This window comes from Centruroides sculpturatus, unplaced genomic scaffold (genome assembly GCF_000671375.1).
Source record: "Centruroides sculpturatus isolate CEXI.00-Female unplaced genomic scaffold, Cexi_2.0 scaffold47, whole genome shotgun sequence".
NCBI lineage: Eukaryota > Metazoa > Arthropoda > Arachnida > Scorpiones > Buthidae > Centruroides > Centruroides sculpturatus.
Window position 1 is genome coordinate 880284 of NW_019384385.1, and position 19924 is coordinate 900207.

General features: G+C 28.0%; 1 protein-coding gene and 1 pseudogene across 1 annotated transcript in view; one reads left to right on the forward strand and one right to left on the reverse strand.

The window, feature by feature from the left end:
• Nucleotides 1–4541: 4541 nt before the first annotated feature.
• The window catches only part of LOC111618049 (endoplasmic reticulum metallopeptidase 1-like), a 43382-nt gene continuing 27999 nt past the window's right edge, over nt 4542–19924 (reverse strand). The window contains exons 8-14 of the mRNA XM_023359474.1: nt 16836–17019; nt 13346–13533; nt 12852–13007; nt 12517–12716; nt 5588–5703; nt 5336–5511; nt 4542–5257 (exon numbers count right to left, since the gene is read on the reverse strand). Coding sequence (XP_023215242.1) covers nt 5087–5257; nt 5336–5511; nt 5588–5703; nt 12517–12716; nt 12852–13007; nt 13346–13533; nt 16836–17019 — 1191 coding nt within the window. The 3' untranslated portion in view covers nt 4542–5086. The remainder of the gene's footprint in view (nt 5258–5335; nt 5512–5587; nt 5704–12516; nt 12717–12851; nt 13008–13345; nt 13534–16835; nt 17020–19924) is intronic.
• Nucleotides 6890–8461, forward strand: LOC111618051 (annotated as a pseudogene).

A 19924-nucleotide genomic window follows, 5' to 3' on the forward strand; every position in this document is an offset into this window, starting at 1 on the left:
CGGCTTTCATATATATAACTACGTTCTCGAGATTAAGGAATGACTGACGGACGGACGGACCAGAGCGTTTATAGGTCAGTTTTCTAAATTGTAGCCCAATAAACCGGATTATTCGTGTTCAGATACGTAATTTACACAGAAAAAGATCAAATTTCTCATGCAGTTTTCTTTTTTTTTTTTTTAAAATGTAGGAAAAATTACACTCCAGCAGTGAAAAAAATGCAGCTATCTTCACCACTACTAAAAAATTCCAGCAACGAGTTGCTTAACTTTCCGGGTACATGTGGTGGCGCCATCTGTTATTATATTTTATGAAAAAAGTTTTTATATTTTTCACTATTGGCAAAAAACCTAATTTTGAGGGTAGGGAGGGTTTTTATTTAAAAAAAAAATTGTAATTAAATATATTTATTTATTATATATATTTAATTACAATTTAATATTTATGAATATTTATTTATTAAATATTATTTTTATAAAATAATTCTTTTTAAAATATTTCAAATCGATTGATGCTTTCAAGTAATACGTGACGTAAAAACATGACGGGATCGTAACACGTCACGCGTTATTAGAAATATAATCTAACAATACGTAACGAATTGTTACAATGTATTGTTGGCTTTTTCTATTGTACTAACTCTTGGTGGAACTCTGAGGCAGCCACCTCCACGTGGTGAGTTCTGGGTTGTCGTTCGTCCGGAAATGACGAAGAGCAAGCGAAGAGCTGCTTGTTCCCTTTTAATTGAATAATAATAAATGAAAGCATGCGAATAAAAGCAGAAATTACAAAAGTAATTAAAGTTAGGAGAATTAAGTATCTAACTTTGGTATAAATGGCTTTAAATTTTGTCTAACTCGAAGGTTACTTACGTAGTGATTATTTGTTACTTATTTTTAAAAAATTCATTGTAAAAAGTAACATCTTGAAGAAATGTTAATGCTGCTCACCAAAATAACCTGACTTAGCTATTTGTAAATGAACAATGGAAATTATTGGTTTATATCTTTAAAAATACTCTCTTTTATTTATGTAAATTAGACTGGAAGGACAATTGGTTCAAAATTCATTTCTAATTCTTCATCTATTAAGCGATTATCTTTGCTTAATGCTTTAATATTAACTCTACTGTATATTTATTACAAGCAGACAGAAAAAAAAAAACAAATTGAAAGGTGAAAAATAAAGTTAGAACAATTATTATCTATTCAAACTAAAACCTGTGGTTGTTAAAATTATTTAACTTTATTTTCTCAGTATTAACGAAAGGATTTATGCAACCGGCTTACCTGAAATGAAATGTTTCTGACAAACTCGTGTATTGACATTCACTTTATCCGTATTGAAATGTTTCTGGTTAATTCTCCAGAGCCATGCAGATTGCCATTCATTGTGAAAGCTCCTCAGTTTGGGGGTCCTCGATGGCAATGCCGGAAATTTTAAAAAATGATATTCCTTTGTTCTTGAGTGAACTAGCATTACGCCTAATTGCACAATTCACCACGAATAAACAACATAATTTCCAGCAAAAGCACGTGTACACACAAAATCTACACTAGTGTCGTACCGTCATTGGAAGCGCCGCTTCCCTTGTGTTTTCTAAAAAGTTAAATACATATTGCGCGATTATTTTCATATTTTAATGTATTTTGAATTAATCTTTTATTATAACCGCATTATGCATTTTATTACAAATTTCTATACTACACGTGAAAAAAACGATAAGATTGCTATTGTATATTCGAATATCAGTAGCGGAATGGAAGCGCTGTATTGTCAGAACCGGGTCAGCTTCCAAACAGTCAGATTATACGCATTCGCTTTACAGAGCATCAACCTCATGCGGTTTAGCTGGTGGAAGCTATACACGTATAACGCTTCCAATGATTCTATCCCGGACCGGTTCTGGGCTATTTGCCACCTGCCTGCTAGATATTTGGCCACCCTCGCCCGATTATGTGAATCATAAGTAGATTTATAACTTAAACCAGTAAATTCCTATCGGTTGGGTTGTTTTTATGATAGTTCTGTAGAGTTGACAGGAGTTTTAAAAAATCCATTAAAATATTTGATATTTTTATTCCACTCTCCCATCTTGCATTACTTACAGATTTCAATGTTAAACCAGAGTTGTAAATTTTCGTGGATACCTGGTCCTAAAACAAATTAGTTAGAAAACAAATTACGGACTATCTATTTAGTATTAACATTTAAAAAAGTAAAGAATATTTTATGTTATTTTTAGGTACGTTTCTTTACAAAGCTATATTTAATTATAATTTTCTTTAAAAGTATATTAATACAATTGAAGAATATTTTGTACCAAATATGTATATCCACCACACATTTTATTTCACCAAGTAAGTTTTTATAATTTTATTTTTAATTTTAGCACTTATATGGTGGCTAGCGATTCGGAATGTAATTGTGATATTAAAAATACATTTAGAGAAGTCTGCGGTTTTTACTGGCTTATCGAACAAATGAATACGAATGGACTCTAGACCATCACTGATGGGCAATTAACTGATTGCCCAGCTGAAAGTCAGCTTCTTACAGAAACACAACTTCCCTATCATCAAATGTCATGCCACTGATCTACACAAACCACAAAGATGGCGACTTGAAACCTTTCTGTGTCTATGAAAGAATGGTGGTTATTTTGTATATTCAGTTATATGTAGCAAGTTTAAGAAACTCGTATCACACTGATTAAATAAATTTTCTTGTAAAACCTCAGTAAATTTAGCTCTTGATAGCAGATAAATATATATATAAATAATAATGTACAGTATAATATAAATATATTATTTGTCTATGGTAAACTGGTTGTTTTTATATGGTGGTTGTTACCATAATTTCTTTTGGCATATTCTGTGAAAATGGTTTCTGTCTATATTCAACGTTAAATTTGCTAAGTTTAACTTTTATTTTACTGGTATACCGCTTTCATCACATTTTAGTAATATTTTGTATTGTTCTGTTTATATTTTTAAAATTATTTTTCAGTTTTTTAAATGTATTTTAGTTTAGTTTTAATTTTTTGTTTTTACTCTAGCAGTCACTTTTAAATACCATTAATGTAATTTATTCTGTAGTTTTATTAATTGGTACAATAAGGACTGAAGAGGTGCAAATAACCCGAAATGCATTTTTGTTGTACAAAATACAGTTTATATTATGCGTATTATTATTCACTTATACACTTTAAACAGAAGTTTGGATAACATTACACTAGACGATATGTCTCGTGGACAAACGGCAGTAATATTTCTTAAAATACAGTAGGGTGTACTGAATGTTAAATCAAAACTTTAAAATTTATGTAATTCTATCTTAATTATACAAAAACAAAATAAATTTCTAAAAATTTTGCATTAAAACTACAAAACAAGAAAATTAACTTCTCCTTTGATTAAATTTATGAAGAAAGGCTTAAATTAATATGGAATTATTTTGTGCATTATGGGAATTCTCAACATAAACCAGATTGAAAAGTATTATGGCAGTTGAATCCCCTCCCTTTTTTTTTTACACATTTTATACATTATTATTGACTTCTAAGAACTGAATGATGTCATCATTTTGAATAAATAATCATGGAAATTCTGTAATAATATTTATTGCATTAACTTGATCAATTTTTATAAATAATACATATGTATAGATATATATTTATATATAAAACAATCTATTATTAGAAAAGCATATTTATGCATGAACTTTAATAGTTTAATGACAAGTTTTTAATATGTATTTACATCACACATATATGTATATACATAATATGCATTTGTTTTTGTATTATGCTAGTATTCCAGTAGAGTAAAATTAATAATTCTAAACTGTCCTCTGGCCAACTAAGGAATGCCAAGAGATTGGTAATAAAACAAAATATCATACAATCTCATGTTTATTTTGTACGAGTAAAAAAGTTTAAAATAAAAAAGTTCATATAACAAAAGAAAAAACAGTATAAATGGATGTAGTAGACCAATCATTGTACTGCAAATTGCTGAAATCTTGAGCATTTCTGTAGATGATGAATAGGCATTCAACAAATGTGAATTTTTTCAAAATACAATGCATTATTTGTAATAATGATAGTAATGATAATATTTTAATAATTGCACTCTAAACATACGTTTATATATTTGCTATTATTCTAAAACAAACTATATACATACAAAAGTGAATATTTAAACAATAATAAAACTAATAAAAGTTTTTGCAACATAACTAAATTAACAAATTAAAACAATTCTCAATACTATAACTGACTTTTAACATTTATTAAACTAAATACACAAAAATAATCAAAACTGTAAAGGCATTAGGGTTCTGAATGCAATAAATGATCGAGGCCACAATATTTGATTACTTCGGAGAGTTTTCAGAAAAAATACAGTTAAAAAACAATACCATTATGACTTTATTTTATGCAAAATTTATGTAATTAAATAAATAATTAGGTTGATAACAAACAGCTCAACAGCAAATTATGGTCCCATAGATTATTAAAAATATAGCATATGATGGCAATAAATTGCTCAAAGGCAGATAAAATATTCATCAAGGTTTTTTCCTTTTTTTTTTTGTAAATTGGGTTCATCTCACTTAAGTCGAGAAATAAATGAAATTTAAACATAAAAATATTTGATTTTAAAGAGTTGTATGACACAGATGTATCCTAAATATTGTTTTTGCTATTTTTATATATCTGACTAATGACTGACTAGACAAGAAAGGTTTTAAATTGAATTTTTTTTCTTCTTATGTAATTATTATTAAATGATATGACTAAGTTCAGATTTATTAGATAAGTTATATTTTTTTTGATGTAAACCAGATTATTTGTGTAAAATTATATCATTTTAGATTTTAGAATGGAAATGTTATCCTTTAATTTATAATTTTATGTTCTATATTTATCTATTATTATTTAATTAAATAATGGTGTAGTTTTTTTTCTGATGAAAAATATAGCAATAAAGTTGTTATATTTTAAATTTGCCATTAACAATTCTAACCGAGATTATTCTCATAACCTCGTGTAACTGATCTAGTCATGCAATATTATAAAAATTAAAAGATATAACTGTCATAGGTAGATGTCCACGGTGTAATATGAACCCACGATGGCATTTTATCTAGAAATTCTTTGAAAGGCGCTGTGACCGAATCGTGACCGTGAAGAAAATGTGAAGCAAAAGCAACATCCACAACAGCATTTTGTTTGGGATAATCCGGTGGGACCTATTAATACAAAATGTTTAATCTTAAATAACTGAAAAATAAGTGTATTTAACAATTCAATATTTTATGCAAACTTACAGAAAAATCAACCCAAAATTCCCAAGGCGGTGAATTTTCACCATAGGAATAAAAAATAAAGTAAGTTGGGCGACCTTGCCACTTTGGTCCCGCAAAAGGTTTACCATCACCAAACGACCATTTTACTATAGAAATATGCTGATAAGGACACAATACTACTCCCATATGACTAGGTCCTATTAAAAACATTAAAAAATAAATTTCATAAAAATAAAATTATTATTCCTTATTATTAATATTAAATATTCTTACCTGTGGCACGAAATATTAATCTTCTGATATTATTATCCATTGCTTTATAAGAAATTAATTGAAATTTTTTGTGTGTATGAATTTTTGGTTTTACTGACTTCAAATAATATGTTTTGCTAAAAATAAAAATAGCAAATTATTATTATTATTTTAAAAAATTTTAAATGTTATAAAAATTAATGGGAATAATTTAATGTTAAAATGAAAGAACTTATTAGAATAAAATCAAATAACCATTTGAATTTTAGCCTTTCTTTAATGTACGAATTATTGAAAAATCATCATGCCCATAAAAAATAAAACTGAAAAACTAATAATTGAAATTTTTTTGATAAGAAATACAAATTTAATACAGCAGTTTTAATTTTGTTGAATCTAAAATTAGTTTAATTTAGTAGAAGTAACAAGCCATAAGATATTTCCTTATTAAAGAAATTTATAATTTAACTCCTATTCTGTAGTTAATTATCAGATTTAAACAAAACATTGAAACTATTTAACATTCATTCATATGAAATTTATTGCTACTAAAAGAGGACTCCAGAAAATTTAAGTTCAAACCAATTTTTATATGAGAATCCTTAATGACTTCGACTTTAAATATTGAAGTCATTAAGGTATTGAGAAATAATAATAAAAATTCAAGTTAATTCTCAAGTGTTTATCCTTTTTAATTAAAATTAAGACAAGACAACTTATTAACATTTATTAGAAGATAGTTTCTCTATGTTATTTGGAAAAATCACAAAGAGAAGAAATTAGAAATTTTATCAAATGTTATTTATATTACATGAAAAACATGTGCAATGTTCAATGCTTTTGAATTTTATTCTATTTTAACTATTATGAATTAGTTACTCAAATTAATAACAAAGAACAATGAGTTATAAAATCAATATCCTAATTTCTATTACTATAAAACATTGTGCTGATAGTGTGGATAAAAACTGCATAATAATAACACATTCAAACTGTAAATAAAAACACTTTTTAACTGCTTAATTACTGTGATAAATCTTATATTATATTACAGAACATATTTAAATTTTAATATCTGCAAGAAAGTCTACAATATTAGCACAATACAGAATTTTTTTTACTATTGTTAATTAGTTTTTATAATTTCAGATTTTCTGTTCCCCAATATATTCATCTATTCTTATTGCTACTGAAATAACTGTATAACTACCAACAAAATACCTTCACAATCTGCTTTTAACTTAATACATTCAAATAATGAAAACAGTGAGAAAGCTGAATATCTTTAGTTAACAAATAATTTTTTTAGAAAAAAAATTCTATATCAGACCATTCATAGATTATAATTATTTTTAATCGTATTGAATAGCAGATGTATTTTTGCTTGGTAACTTTTAGTTAATAATAATGTTTATTTCATGATATATAAACTATAATGTTAATGTTTTTTATTTTATAAACGTTTATGAATTACATTAACAAGAAGTTTGGACTATGAGCAAATCAAACAGCGAACACTTTTGCAAGATTTTTATGTTCGGATAGTGAACACCTCGTAGAACAAACACAAGAAGCAGCAATGTAAAATAATGAATACTGATTAGTCTTCCCTTTCTCCAGGTGACAATTCAAAACCTTTCAGAGCACGGAAGACATCAACGTTGACACTCAACCTAATACCAATCAGATAGTATTTCTCCAAACTTTGAAACTATCACTTCTAATTCCAGCTTATTGTTTTATCTTTCTGACAGAAAGAATTTTTTATAGCCTTCACAAGACTGTTGAGCACTTGTTAAGTTTTGCATCGGTTTTTATTTTCAAAAGGCATTGGTTTAACTGTCCCATCAGATATTCGTTAATGTTTTGACACTAAATTTTGAATTCTGTTTGATCTCACATTTATATAACTTTTTGTGCATTAGTTGATTCCTATTCTATAAATTTCTGTAAATGCTTTTCTGAACTTTTCATTTAAAAAAAGAAACCAATAATATTATGGAGCCTAAAAAGAGTGGAGTGTCAAGAACTGTGCTCACCATAGAAACCAAACAAGAGATAATATCCATTGGGCAGAAGGTGTCTGATGTTGCTAGGCAGTATGACTTGAACAGGTCTACAGTAGGCACAATCTTAGCTAAGAAAGATATAATCAAGAAGACTCAAGCATCTAAAGGAGTAATGAAAATCACATCTGAAAAATAAAGATGTGCCATCCATAAAAAAATTGGAGAGATTGCTTTTAATTTGGATAAAAGAAAGGGAAATGAAAAGAGATGTAACTAGTATGACTATCATTCAAGAGAAAGCTAGAGAAATTTTTGAAGAACTGAAGAAACAAACTCCACATTCCTCATATGGAGATAGAATTCAAGGCTACCACTGGATGGTTTGCAAAGTTTAGGAGGAGATCTGGCTTTAAACATGTGATAATTCACAGTGAATCTGCTAGTGTAGATAAAGAAGAAGATGAGAAGTTCTGTCTCACATTTGAAGAATTTATTAAAAAAAGGATATTGTCCACAACAAATTTTCAATTGTGATGAAACTGGTTTATTTTGGAAGTGCATGCCGAACCATATCTACATCATGAAAGATCAGAAAAATATTCCTGGGCATAAATCCATGAAAAACCAATTAATGTTACTTTTGGGAGCTAATTCTAGTGGTGATATGAAGCTTATCCTGCTTCTTGTCTATCACTCTGAGAAACCCTAGAGCGTTAAAAAAAATTCCATAATTAAAGAAAGACTGCCAGTGATGTGGAGATCAAATTAAAGGGCATGTGTCACGCAGGCTCTTTTCAAAATATAACAATGATAATGCTATTAATTACTTCCGAAAAATCCTGAAGAAGAGAGAAAAGCAAATCAACATTGGACAGATTCATTAACACCCTGCAAATGGAAAAAAAAAACATGACTGATTAAAAATGTGTGTATATATATATATTATTATTATTACATATAAATAAACATAGTAAGAAAGTATATAAATTTTTATTTTTTTTTGGGGTCTCCAGAATGAATTAATCAAATTCCCATAAAAATCTATGGTAAATCGATAATTGGTTAACAAACAATTCAGGTAGAGAATATGGTCTTGAATTACAGATTATGTTTGTTAGCCGATCACCCACTGTAGTAACAAATTTGATAGGTTCTTAGAAATTGTGATGTTAAGTAAAACATATAGTAAAACAAAACCAATTTTACTATAAGTTAACAATATAAACAAAATACAATTCAAGTAATATTGTAATTAAAACATGTTTGCAATCTCCAGCATTTTAATTCCCATCTTATGAAATGGGAATTAAAATGCTGGAGATTGCAATCAATTTTACTATTACAGGTAACCCCTGTATAACACAGCACTTCTATAGCACGGATTCACTCTAACACGGTTTGAGAATTGGTACCATCCCCCGTATAACACGATACTTTTATAGCACGGATTCAGTCTGACACGGTTCGAGAAATGGGTAAAACCCTTGTACAACATGAAATGTAATAAATTTTTACATACTTAAGTACTAATAGTTCACGAAAATATTATTTTCGTGAACTATTAGTACTTAAGTATGTAAATTTTCTTTTCTCGTCTCCATACACATGGTCCTTCGCGAAAATTGTTTCAATTTTGCCATATCTCGATGCTTCTGCTTCTGGTGTTGCCAGATGTTTTTCTCTTATTCCATAAGTGCTTAGCACCATATAAGGAAATTATAAAGATCTTTTAACTAGAAGCAAGCAATCTAAAATTACATACACTTTTTGCAAAAGGTAAAGCATGAATCCGAAAATAATGCAGAAAAATGCTTAGAGGATAACGATAACTTGCCAAAAATAAAACGCTCTCGGTTAATAGTGCTTTTAGTGATGACAAAGAAAACATTGTTTAATTTATATTAGTATGTATCACTTAAGAAAATTTTAATGAAGATATTTATCTTAATTATGAAAATATAGTAGCATGTTTTTTAATTTTTGGAACGTAACCCTCCTTTTCGTACCAGTTTTTTGATTCGCATAACACGGCAATTTTTTGGAACGTAACTACCATTTTATATGGGGGTTACCTGTATATAGAAATTTCAACAATAATAATTTAAATGATTTCAAATGTACTTGTATCTTTCTTCAATGATATTAAAACATGATGTTAATAAAATGATTTTAAGTGAGGACTAAGATTGTGCTAAGCTAAAATGTCTATATCAATATTGCACTTGATACTGAGATTCCTTCAATATATCAATATTTGGCATATTGAATATGGAATACTGAAATATCGTATATACTTTGGTTTGATATATTGGTTATCAGTGCAGTACTAGCAAGAACTTGATGATATATATATTTTTTAAATGAAGGCTATATTATATATTATTAAACCAATCTGAGTAAATCTGATATTGTGTAAGACCAAATATTAATATTCACAAAGTAAAAAAAATAGGCATTCCCACCAGCATATATAGTCTGTCCAAATAAGAAAGACATCAAATATTACATTATATTAAAATATATAATTATAACATGCCAGGACAAGATTCATACATTACAAATTAAAGGTGTAGAAGTATCACAAAATGTCTTCTTTTAAATCTTAACATCCTTTTCACACTTTAGAAACTAACTGTCCTTACAGCAGAGTTGACCTTTCTTTTTAGGCTACTCTTCCGCCTCAATATGTTAAATACGATAAAAAAATAACTGTATTTTGTCAGTAACCAGTTAAAAATAACCATATTTTACATGTTGAGGCAGAAGAGTAGCCTATAAAGGAAAGTTGACTGCCGTAAGGACAGTTATTCCCAAAGTGTGAAAAGGACATTAAGATTTAAAAGAAGACATTTTGTGATACTTCTATACATTTCATTAGTAATATATTACCTTATATGTTTTTGACTCCATATTCAGGTAGCCAGTTTAAACAGCTGGCTACCTGAAAATAAGCATTTTATACATATAAAAAAGACATTCCAAAGAATGAAATATATAACATCAAAACGATAGGATAGAAAATACAAGTGATAGGATAAATGCATTTTCTCAAGTAAGTGTGTTAAAGATACAAAACATCTAATGCTACATAATTATTTCATTCTAATTAAAACTGTTGTTAATTCAATTTCTGAGCTTGAATTTATGTCACATAATCGAATAAACAAACTCGCTATTTAGACAATACATCCTATTATTTTTATGTCAATAGAATTCAATATTAATAAATACTGAAGAAATTATTATTAATCATATAAAAGCTACATTTATATCTTAAAATATTACATATGTATATTTTAAGCTATTTCAGATTTAAGAAATTTGACATAAACTACATTCCCTAAAAATAATAATGTGTCTGTACTATACATTAGATATATCTATATCATCAGGTGGTTCCTCCTGTGGACAGATTGTACAGTCAATTCGCCTATAACACTGTTGATAATTCCATTTTATATGAATTCCATGTTGTATGAGCCACTTAGATTTTACAAATATGTGCGCCAGGCTATGAACAGCTCATTTATTTGTAAAATCTAAGTGACTCATACAACATGGAATTCATATAAAATGAAATTATCAACAGTGTTATGGGGGGGCGACTGCATATATACATTAAGATCCTTTACTTATGGGAACATTGAACACCGGCCAGAGATGTCTGGGTGTGCTGGTCAAGTAATAATTCAACAGGTCAAAAATAATTTAATAGAAGAATGGGAGGATAGATGGCAAAGTGATATGAGGAGACGCGTGACTTACTTATTCTTTCCCACTGTTAGAGAAAGGCTTGGGGCACATTGGATTAAACCAAATTATTTTATAACACAAATATTATCGAGACATGGAGTCTATAGAGAAAAACTGTTTAGTTTCTGATTAGTTGACTCTCCACTTTCTAAGTGTGGTCCAATAGATTCATTACGTCATTTTATGTTTGACTGCCCATTATTTGTGCATTTTAGAAATAATGAAGTTTTTAATAATGTTTTAGAAGATTCATATACATTTTTAGTTTGCAGTCCAACAGTATATAATAAGACTTTTATAGTATTTACTGAAATGCTGAAAATGAGACATAATAACCGTATTTTAAATTAAGTTTTATTTATTTATCTTTTACAACTGCTTATCCTATATAGGTTTTTAGTATATAATAAGAAATTAGGAATTTATTAATTATATTTATTGTCCAGAATATTTAATATAGTAATTTGTATAGGAAATAGTCAGATAGTTTTAAATGTAATATTAGGATTTTATTGCCGGTAGGTCAATCTGACAGGAATGGTGGGCAATAGGATGATGGAGGACGGCTGTATATATACATTGCAAAAACAAGCAAACTGCTACAGCACAAATTCTTGTACATGAAAAACTTTATAACTATGATATAAATAAATAAAGTTGACTTCTACTAAAATCAAGAAAATCATTAGTTTTTATAAAGATGGCATTTTCCATAAACTATTTATATATTTATCTTTTGTTTGTTCTAAAATGAATGGAAATAATAAATTATACACAAACATTGTGCCTATTTAATTAGTTATTCTCTATTATAGGACTTTAAATTTTCAATCGTAATATGTAAGAGGAAATTATATACATTTTAGAAAATTTTAAATAAAAATTTAAACACACACAACACATGCAGTATTTGAATTTAAAAAAAAAACAGTTTAGTAGTTTTACCTGAGTTTTGTCACAACTGGAAAATAATAAGGCATTCCCTAATATAATNTTCCGGTTGCTGTCAGTGTGCTTCCAGCAAACTGTAAGCATCTTTTTCGATGCTCCATACACCACAAGCAAGATGGCAGCCACCATGAGGCTCATTGAAAATATATACATTTTAGAAAATTTTAAATAAAAATTTAAACACACACAACACATGCAGTATTTGAATTTAAAAAAAAAACAGTTTAGTAGTTTTACCTGAGTTTTGTCACAACTGGAAAATAATAAGGCATTCCACAATATAATTCTTTACTGCAATCCATCAATTCAGCATTTTTAAGTTCTGAAATGTGTGGATAAAGGGACTCTGGTCCATTAAAATCCAATGGTACAATCCAAAATCCCCAGTCATTTGCTGTTATTTCACCAGCTTTATTATGAAATGTGCGTTCTATATGCTAGTATATATAAACATTTATTTCTTAGAATTGAAAAAAAAAAAACAAAACTAAAATTTAACATATCATAAATTTATTCTTAAATATTAAACTAAATACATTTATTTTTTCAATTCAATTCATTATTAAGCTTACCATAATAAAAAATCTTTGCAATGAAGGACTTTTGGGATTGTCAGAATAAGGAAATCCAAGTGGAGTTAAGCAAATAATTGCTAATGTTACTATTGTAATTACAACTAATGTTATCAATGTTTTATAAATTTCTCTTACAAGTTGTATTAAAGTTATCTGTAATATAAATAATTTTAATAGCCGTTGAATAAGAAATGTTTCTTTCACAAGAAATGAATTCACATGTGATTTGATAACATACTGAATAATTGGCCGATCGAATTTATGCATTTGTCTACAGGTATTTTCTTATTTAGAACTAAACATTCATACTGTATAAATTTCATTGTAAAGTTTGAATTGCATATTAGTATTTTCATAGTTAATAATGACCAGTTAATCAGTGTATTGACCATTTTCATTCTGAAGTAGATAGAAATGGTAAACAAGAGAAAGCTAAAAATTTTGTCAATATCAGAAAATTTATCTGCNTAACATATGATAAATATACTCACAATATATGAGAAACTACAAAAGGTAAAAAATCCAGTTATAATTCCAATGAAATATTCAGGTTGATTAGCAGCACCTGTTCTTCCCATAATTGGAATAAATATTTCATATACTAACCAAACATCTGACAGTGCCAACAACAGTGGAAAAAATTGCATAATTAAATTAATAACCACTCTCTTATTTGAATCTAGAGAAATAGACAAAAATAAATACTTATTTTTATAATGTTTAAATATAATAATGTATAAATAATTAAATGAAACGTTTGAATGAAATGTTTATTATAATTGAATAATAAAAAATATTTAAGCTACATAATCAGCATTAATATCATTATTACTTTAATGTTAATTAATTATATTACAGTAGTTCATCGATACTATATCTTATCTATATATTACTAAAAAATCTTAAATGTTTTGTGTGTTAAAAAGCTTTAAAGTTTAACACTCAATACTTAGTGGCAACTCCAACAAGCTAAAGAGAGCATTGTATAAATTTAAAATAAGGAATAGAAATAGGGCAAGTTTTTTACACTGACATTAATTAAATGTTGTTAATGCAGTATATGTTCATGTTATTTGGATGCAAGTGTAGTAAATGTAAATTATATCAAATCAAATTTCTATAAAAGAATTTGGTTAAGATTATGCTCATTGGATCATGTTTACATCTCCAAATTATAAAATCAGTTTTACTGTTTATAAAAATATAAATTTAATAATATTAATTGTAAAGGATTGCAAATTTACTTTTATAGTTGAAAGATCAGAGAAATGTAAACACATTTGTACATTAATATCATTTGTTTATAGGAGAGCTCCATTTTAATATAAACTTATAAGTAATAATAAGTTAGATTTTAAAATATTGGGTTAATGCATAAGTTTCTGGAAGTTCCAGATATCTCTAGAATATTCAAAATTGTTCTCCAATTGATAGCATCTAGAAGTTTCTTGTGAAGTATGTAAATGAAGGGTGCTGACATGCTCAATAATAAGTGAAAAGATATTGTGTGTGGCAATATTATGTGTGGCAATACCACTTTTTAAATATATCAAGTTTTCCAACACTTTCTTGTGGCCAAATTTGCACATGTGTGCTTTACAATTATCAATTTGGTATAAAAGCTGCTGAATCTTATCATCATATGGTGCAATTGTTTCAAAAGAATTTTGTCTTTAAGTCTACAATCTACGATTGGTTCGGTAAATTTAAAGCTGGACAATATGAAGCTGAAGATAAGCCATTTTCAGGAATGCCTTCTTTCTTATTGGAAGAAGAGTTGTGAAAGCAACCCATGCCTGACTACATGAGAAATGAGAAAGACATTTGGTGGTTGTGACCAGTCTGCCATAGTTTTTCATTTAGCTGCCATTGGAAAGATCTGCAAGATCAATGGGCGTATTCAAAATCTCAGCATGCAGCCAGCACCTCTCAACACCTCTGTTCAAAATTTCAGACAACTTCCGGTTGCTGTCAGTGTGCTTCCAGCAAACTGTAAGCATCTTTTTCGATGCTCCATACACCACAAGCAAGATGGCAGCCACCATGAGGCTCATAAGAGCTCTATTTTGCATTGACAATTTTCAATTTAATTGATTTGTTTACGAGTAAGCACTGAATTAGTTAAAATTCGGTTAGTACATTAATAGGTTATTTTAATATACTAGTATATCTACGTAAGACATCACATAATTTGTTTAAGTTGTTAAAGTGTAAGGATTGATTTAATTATTTAAAACTCCTATGTAAATTTAAAAAGTCTTCATCCCTATGTCTCTTTTCGAAACATTTAATGAGAACAGCTTAATGAAAAATGATAATAAGTTCAAAAATAAATTTAACGTAACATGGAAGTCCACATCATTTGCCATTTTTATTGTTTTTCTCTCCCGAAATTCCCAGCAGTCAGCTTTTGTGTTATCTAGTAAACACCAGCAGTTGCATCACTTCTGACAGCATCTCACTAAATTGATGCTGAGATTTTGAATACACCCAATGCTTGACCTACAGAATTGCTTGATCTTGGCTGGGAGATTCTCCTTCATCCCTCATATAGTTTAGACATTGCATCATCCAACTACTATCTCTTATAATATTTCTTGGATGGAAAGCAATTTGCTAATAACGAGATAAAAATTGCACCTGTAGAATTATACAAATCAAAATAGCCTGAGTTTTATTCAGCAGGAATCCGTGACTTGTCCAACTGATTAAAGAAGGTGCTTCAATATAATGGCAATTATTTTCTTGAACAAACTATTTTTGGTTTTTGAAATAAATGTTGCACTATAAAAGTCTAGAAAATTCCAGAAACTTTAAGTATGTAGAGTTTATAACTTAAGATTTTAATAAGGTTATTTTGATTCTTCCTTGATCAGTTTTATTAATTTCTATGGGTACATATTCCTAAACTTTTTCATTAAGAATTACACTGGAATAATTTTTTGTTGTAAATTAAATTTCAGTAAATTCGGTCCTAAATTCTTAATGAAAGTAAAAAGACACTACTTAATAAGAGAAATAATATTTTTCTAGAATCAAAAATATAAATTTTGAATCATTTTTAAAAGGAGAAAAGGTATATGTTGCAAAAAAGATGAAATTTAAATGATGTAATAATCCAGACCATTACAGAATTTGTCATTGCTGCAGAATCTTCTATTATTGCAAATTTGACAGATTTTCATTAGCTTTTGAATGTAAAAACCCTTCTACTGGTATTTAGTCCCATCGAACATAGTTTCACACTACAAAATTTTATAGGAAGCTAACAACCATGTTATACAAGGTTGTCTGTATCTAGAATTGGGCTCAAAACCTTGAATAAATGAATATGCACCTATATTGAAAGTGCTTGAGAATACTTTGGAATTATTTCTTTTAAAATAATTATCACACAGTGCCAGAAGGCACCAATTTGACTAAAATTGTGAATAGAATGGATAGTTGCAAATCATAAAAATTTATTGTTATGTATTTACAATAATTATAACAATAATAATTGCAAAGGTATTAAGCTTTAATGAATTTTAGTTTTTTAAAAATATTTAATAAAATTTACAGTAAAAATTCTACATATATTAACATAGAAACATTTTTTTTACTACTGTATATAAAAGTTTAAAATTAGCAAAACAATTATATAAAATAACTATGAATTTATACTTACAATTATATAAAAAATAGAAAAAATGATATCCACATTTTTTAAAACTGTTTTCTTTCTTTCTTAATTTTTACTTATAAATTATAATTAGTAGTTTATTTAAAACTCCTTTCTAATAAAATTTTTAATGACCATTTCCAAAATAACAATCTTTTTATAATTTTGAAATATTCAATTTTGTGATCCATTAATCTGCATAACTTTAATTTAGCTGACTTAATTTTTTCTAAAATATTTTTATTTAATAACTTTTTATTTTGTTTATTTATATTATATATATAAAAATGTTTCTATTATTAAATACAGAAAAAAAATACCTTTTTCAGGTGATTTCACCCACGAATCTCCTAACAGGCGTAAGACAGTAGGAAAAAATAAGAAACATGCATTGGTGTAGACTGAATGAAAATTACAACCCATGATAATGCACATCAGCATAATCCAAAATAATCGAGCAGCTTCAAAATTAACTTCTTCTGCTAACCAATCATCACCACCATCCTATGAAACATTTAATTAACTATGGTTATTTCCTATCATTAAAGTTAAATACAGCAGACTCTTGATAATTCAAATTTCTTTAACTCAAATTTTATTTTTGTTCAACTTCATTCCCATAGACTCAATGCATTGTGTTTCTATAATTCAAAGTAATTTTGAGATCATATTTTGCAAACTAAAAATTTAATATCCGAAGACTATTTCATGTCTGATTTTGTGTACTTTATTTCACATTTTCAAGGGAATGGATAAAGTTTCATGAAGTTGAAAACTGGCATTCTACAAAATTAAGTACGTCTCTGCAAATCTTAGTTACTTAGTTCAAAATTGCTACTTTTTAAATTTTTATATTTTGAAAATTTAAAAACATAATAAATTCACATGTGATTTGATAACATACTGAATAATTGGCCGATCGAATTTATGCATTTGTCTACAGGTATTTTCTTATTTAGAACTAAACATTCATACTGTATAAATTTCATTGTAAAGTTTGAATTGCATATTAGTATTTTCATAGTTAATAATGACCAGTTAATCAGTGTATTGACCATTTTCATTCTGAAGTAGATAGAAATGGTAAACAAGAGAAAGCTAAAAATTTTGTCAATATCAGAAAATTTATCTGCCATAAAGACTGCAGAGAAAAGTAAAAAGAAAAATGAAAAACTAAAAGAATTTGATATTCCACTGAATACTCTCTCTACATATCTGAAAAACAAGAGAAAGATTTTGGAAAGTTTCAATAAACAATACAATCAAGACAGAACAGAAAATAAAGCATAAATGTATGTATCCATATGTTAAAAAAAACGCATTTTAAAATGGTTTGTATAGTATAGAGACAAGAATGTTCCTATCAACAAAAAATTTCTTAAAGGAAAAAAAGGGTGAACAATTCAAAGATTAGATGGGATATACTTTATTCAAAGCATCAGTGGTTGGATTAATTTAAAAAGAGGCAAGGAATAGTTTTCAATATAATCTGTGGTTAAATTGCAATAATGTGAAAATTGTGCAAAGTAACCAGTTGAAAAATTTACCAGAAACTGTGTAGAAATATAACCCGGATAATATTTTTAATACAGACAAATTGAGCTTATTTTTTAAATGTCTGTGGGATAAAACAGTGATGTTCAAAGATGACTCATATCACAAATGTAGAAAAAAAACAAACAACATGCAACTCTTCTTTTGGGGAAAACATGATAAATAATAAAAAACTGTCATCATTATTAATTGGAAAATCTATCAAGCTTCAACCTTATGGATTTTCCAATGCCAGGACGTTACTTACATAATATGCAGCAAATAAGAAAAGATGGATGCATCAGAGCTTTTTTATAACTGGTTGAAAAAACTAAATATCTGCATGATTGCTTAAAACCAGAAAAATTTTTATTTTTATTCTCAACTACAGTGCAATTTTGGCGAGTTCCAAAATTGGTGGTTCTCCTCAAAGTTGCAAGAGTTCAATTTTTACCACAAAGTACAACTTCTAGATTGTAGCCTTTAAATCAGCTAATCATTCAAAACTTTAAGTTATGATCCAGAAAGTTTATTGTACAAAAAATATTGCATATTATTCAAGATGGTTTAGATGAGTTTGTATGAAACTATTAGATGAAATGCAAATGATTAACAAAGTTCCACAAAGTATCATTGCAAATTGCTTTACAAAAACAGGTTTCAGTCACCAATTTGTCAATATTTCAAATAAATTGAAATTTCCATCAGAATCCACCAACTATATTGCTGAAGACTGCACCAATCTCATTACAGCAATGATTTATGAAAAAGTGTCATTAGAAGATTTTGTCAATGTTGACAATGACCTAGCTGTCTGTACACACTTATCTGAAATCATCAATAATGAAGTAAGAACAAATATAACAAACAATCAACAATGATGAGGAAGAAATAAATCCTGTCAAAGATAATACCCTGCTCCTCATATCTAGGAAAGGAGAAAAACTCTTAAGCTTTTAAGGGCTTTCTAGAAACTACATCATTCATAAAATTAGATACTTGTGAAGTGGTTGACTGCATCAAAAAAATTGTTGCACAAGAAACAATGAATTGTTGATGATGAACTCATAACAGACTTTTCACCAATAGTATTTTTGTTTTGTTATTTTGTTCATATGTTAGGCTCAAAGACTGAAAATGCTCAATCAGCAAAAATAACCCATCTAGAATGTCTTGTGGCTTTATAGAAACAGCAACAACAAGCAATTTTGCACCCTGACTGCTTAGAGTCACAACATGTTCTGGAATTTAAAAATACCATGATTTATGTTGGGACTGTTAAAAAAAATATGATCATAATGTGTTCCAGCATTATCAACATGCCACAATGTATGATGGCTATTTCCTGTTTATTCTGTAGTAGCGAATACAGTTTAGGCTATATGACAAAATATGTATAATAATTAAGAACAATGGCCAAGCTAAATTATTTTTGCAGGAACAGTTAGAATAACATTTAAAATTTCAGTTGATATCTTTCAAACATCATTTTCACATTTTGGTCAATACAGTATCTTTCACAGTTGCAATTTACAAACCCATGTTTATTTTCACATGTTATATTTGAGGCTGAACAAAAAAATGATAAACTTGAAGGCACATCATGTACCAAGTTGTCAGCAGTTGTAAACTCATTGCAAGTGTAGAACTGTTCAATTAGACATTTCTCGGCACCCAACTAATAGAGTCCAGAAATGGTTGCTGATGTGACATCAGATCAAAACTGACAAATGACTGAATTGATTTTGAACAAGTTCCATTTTTCTTTCTCAATAAGATTTAAGGTGGCAAATTGTTGTTTGCATGTGTGATAAAAATGCTCATGCTGATAATGCTGGAATTGTAATCATATTTTTCAACTGTCCCAACATAAATT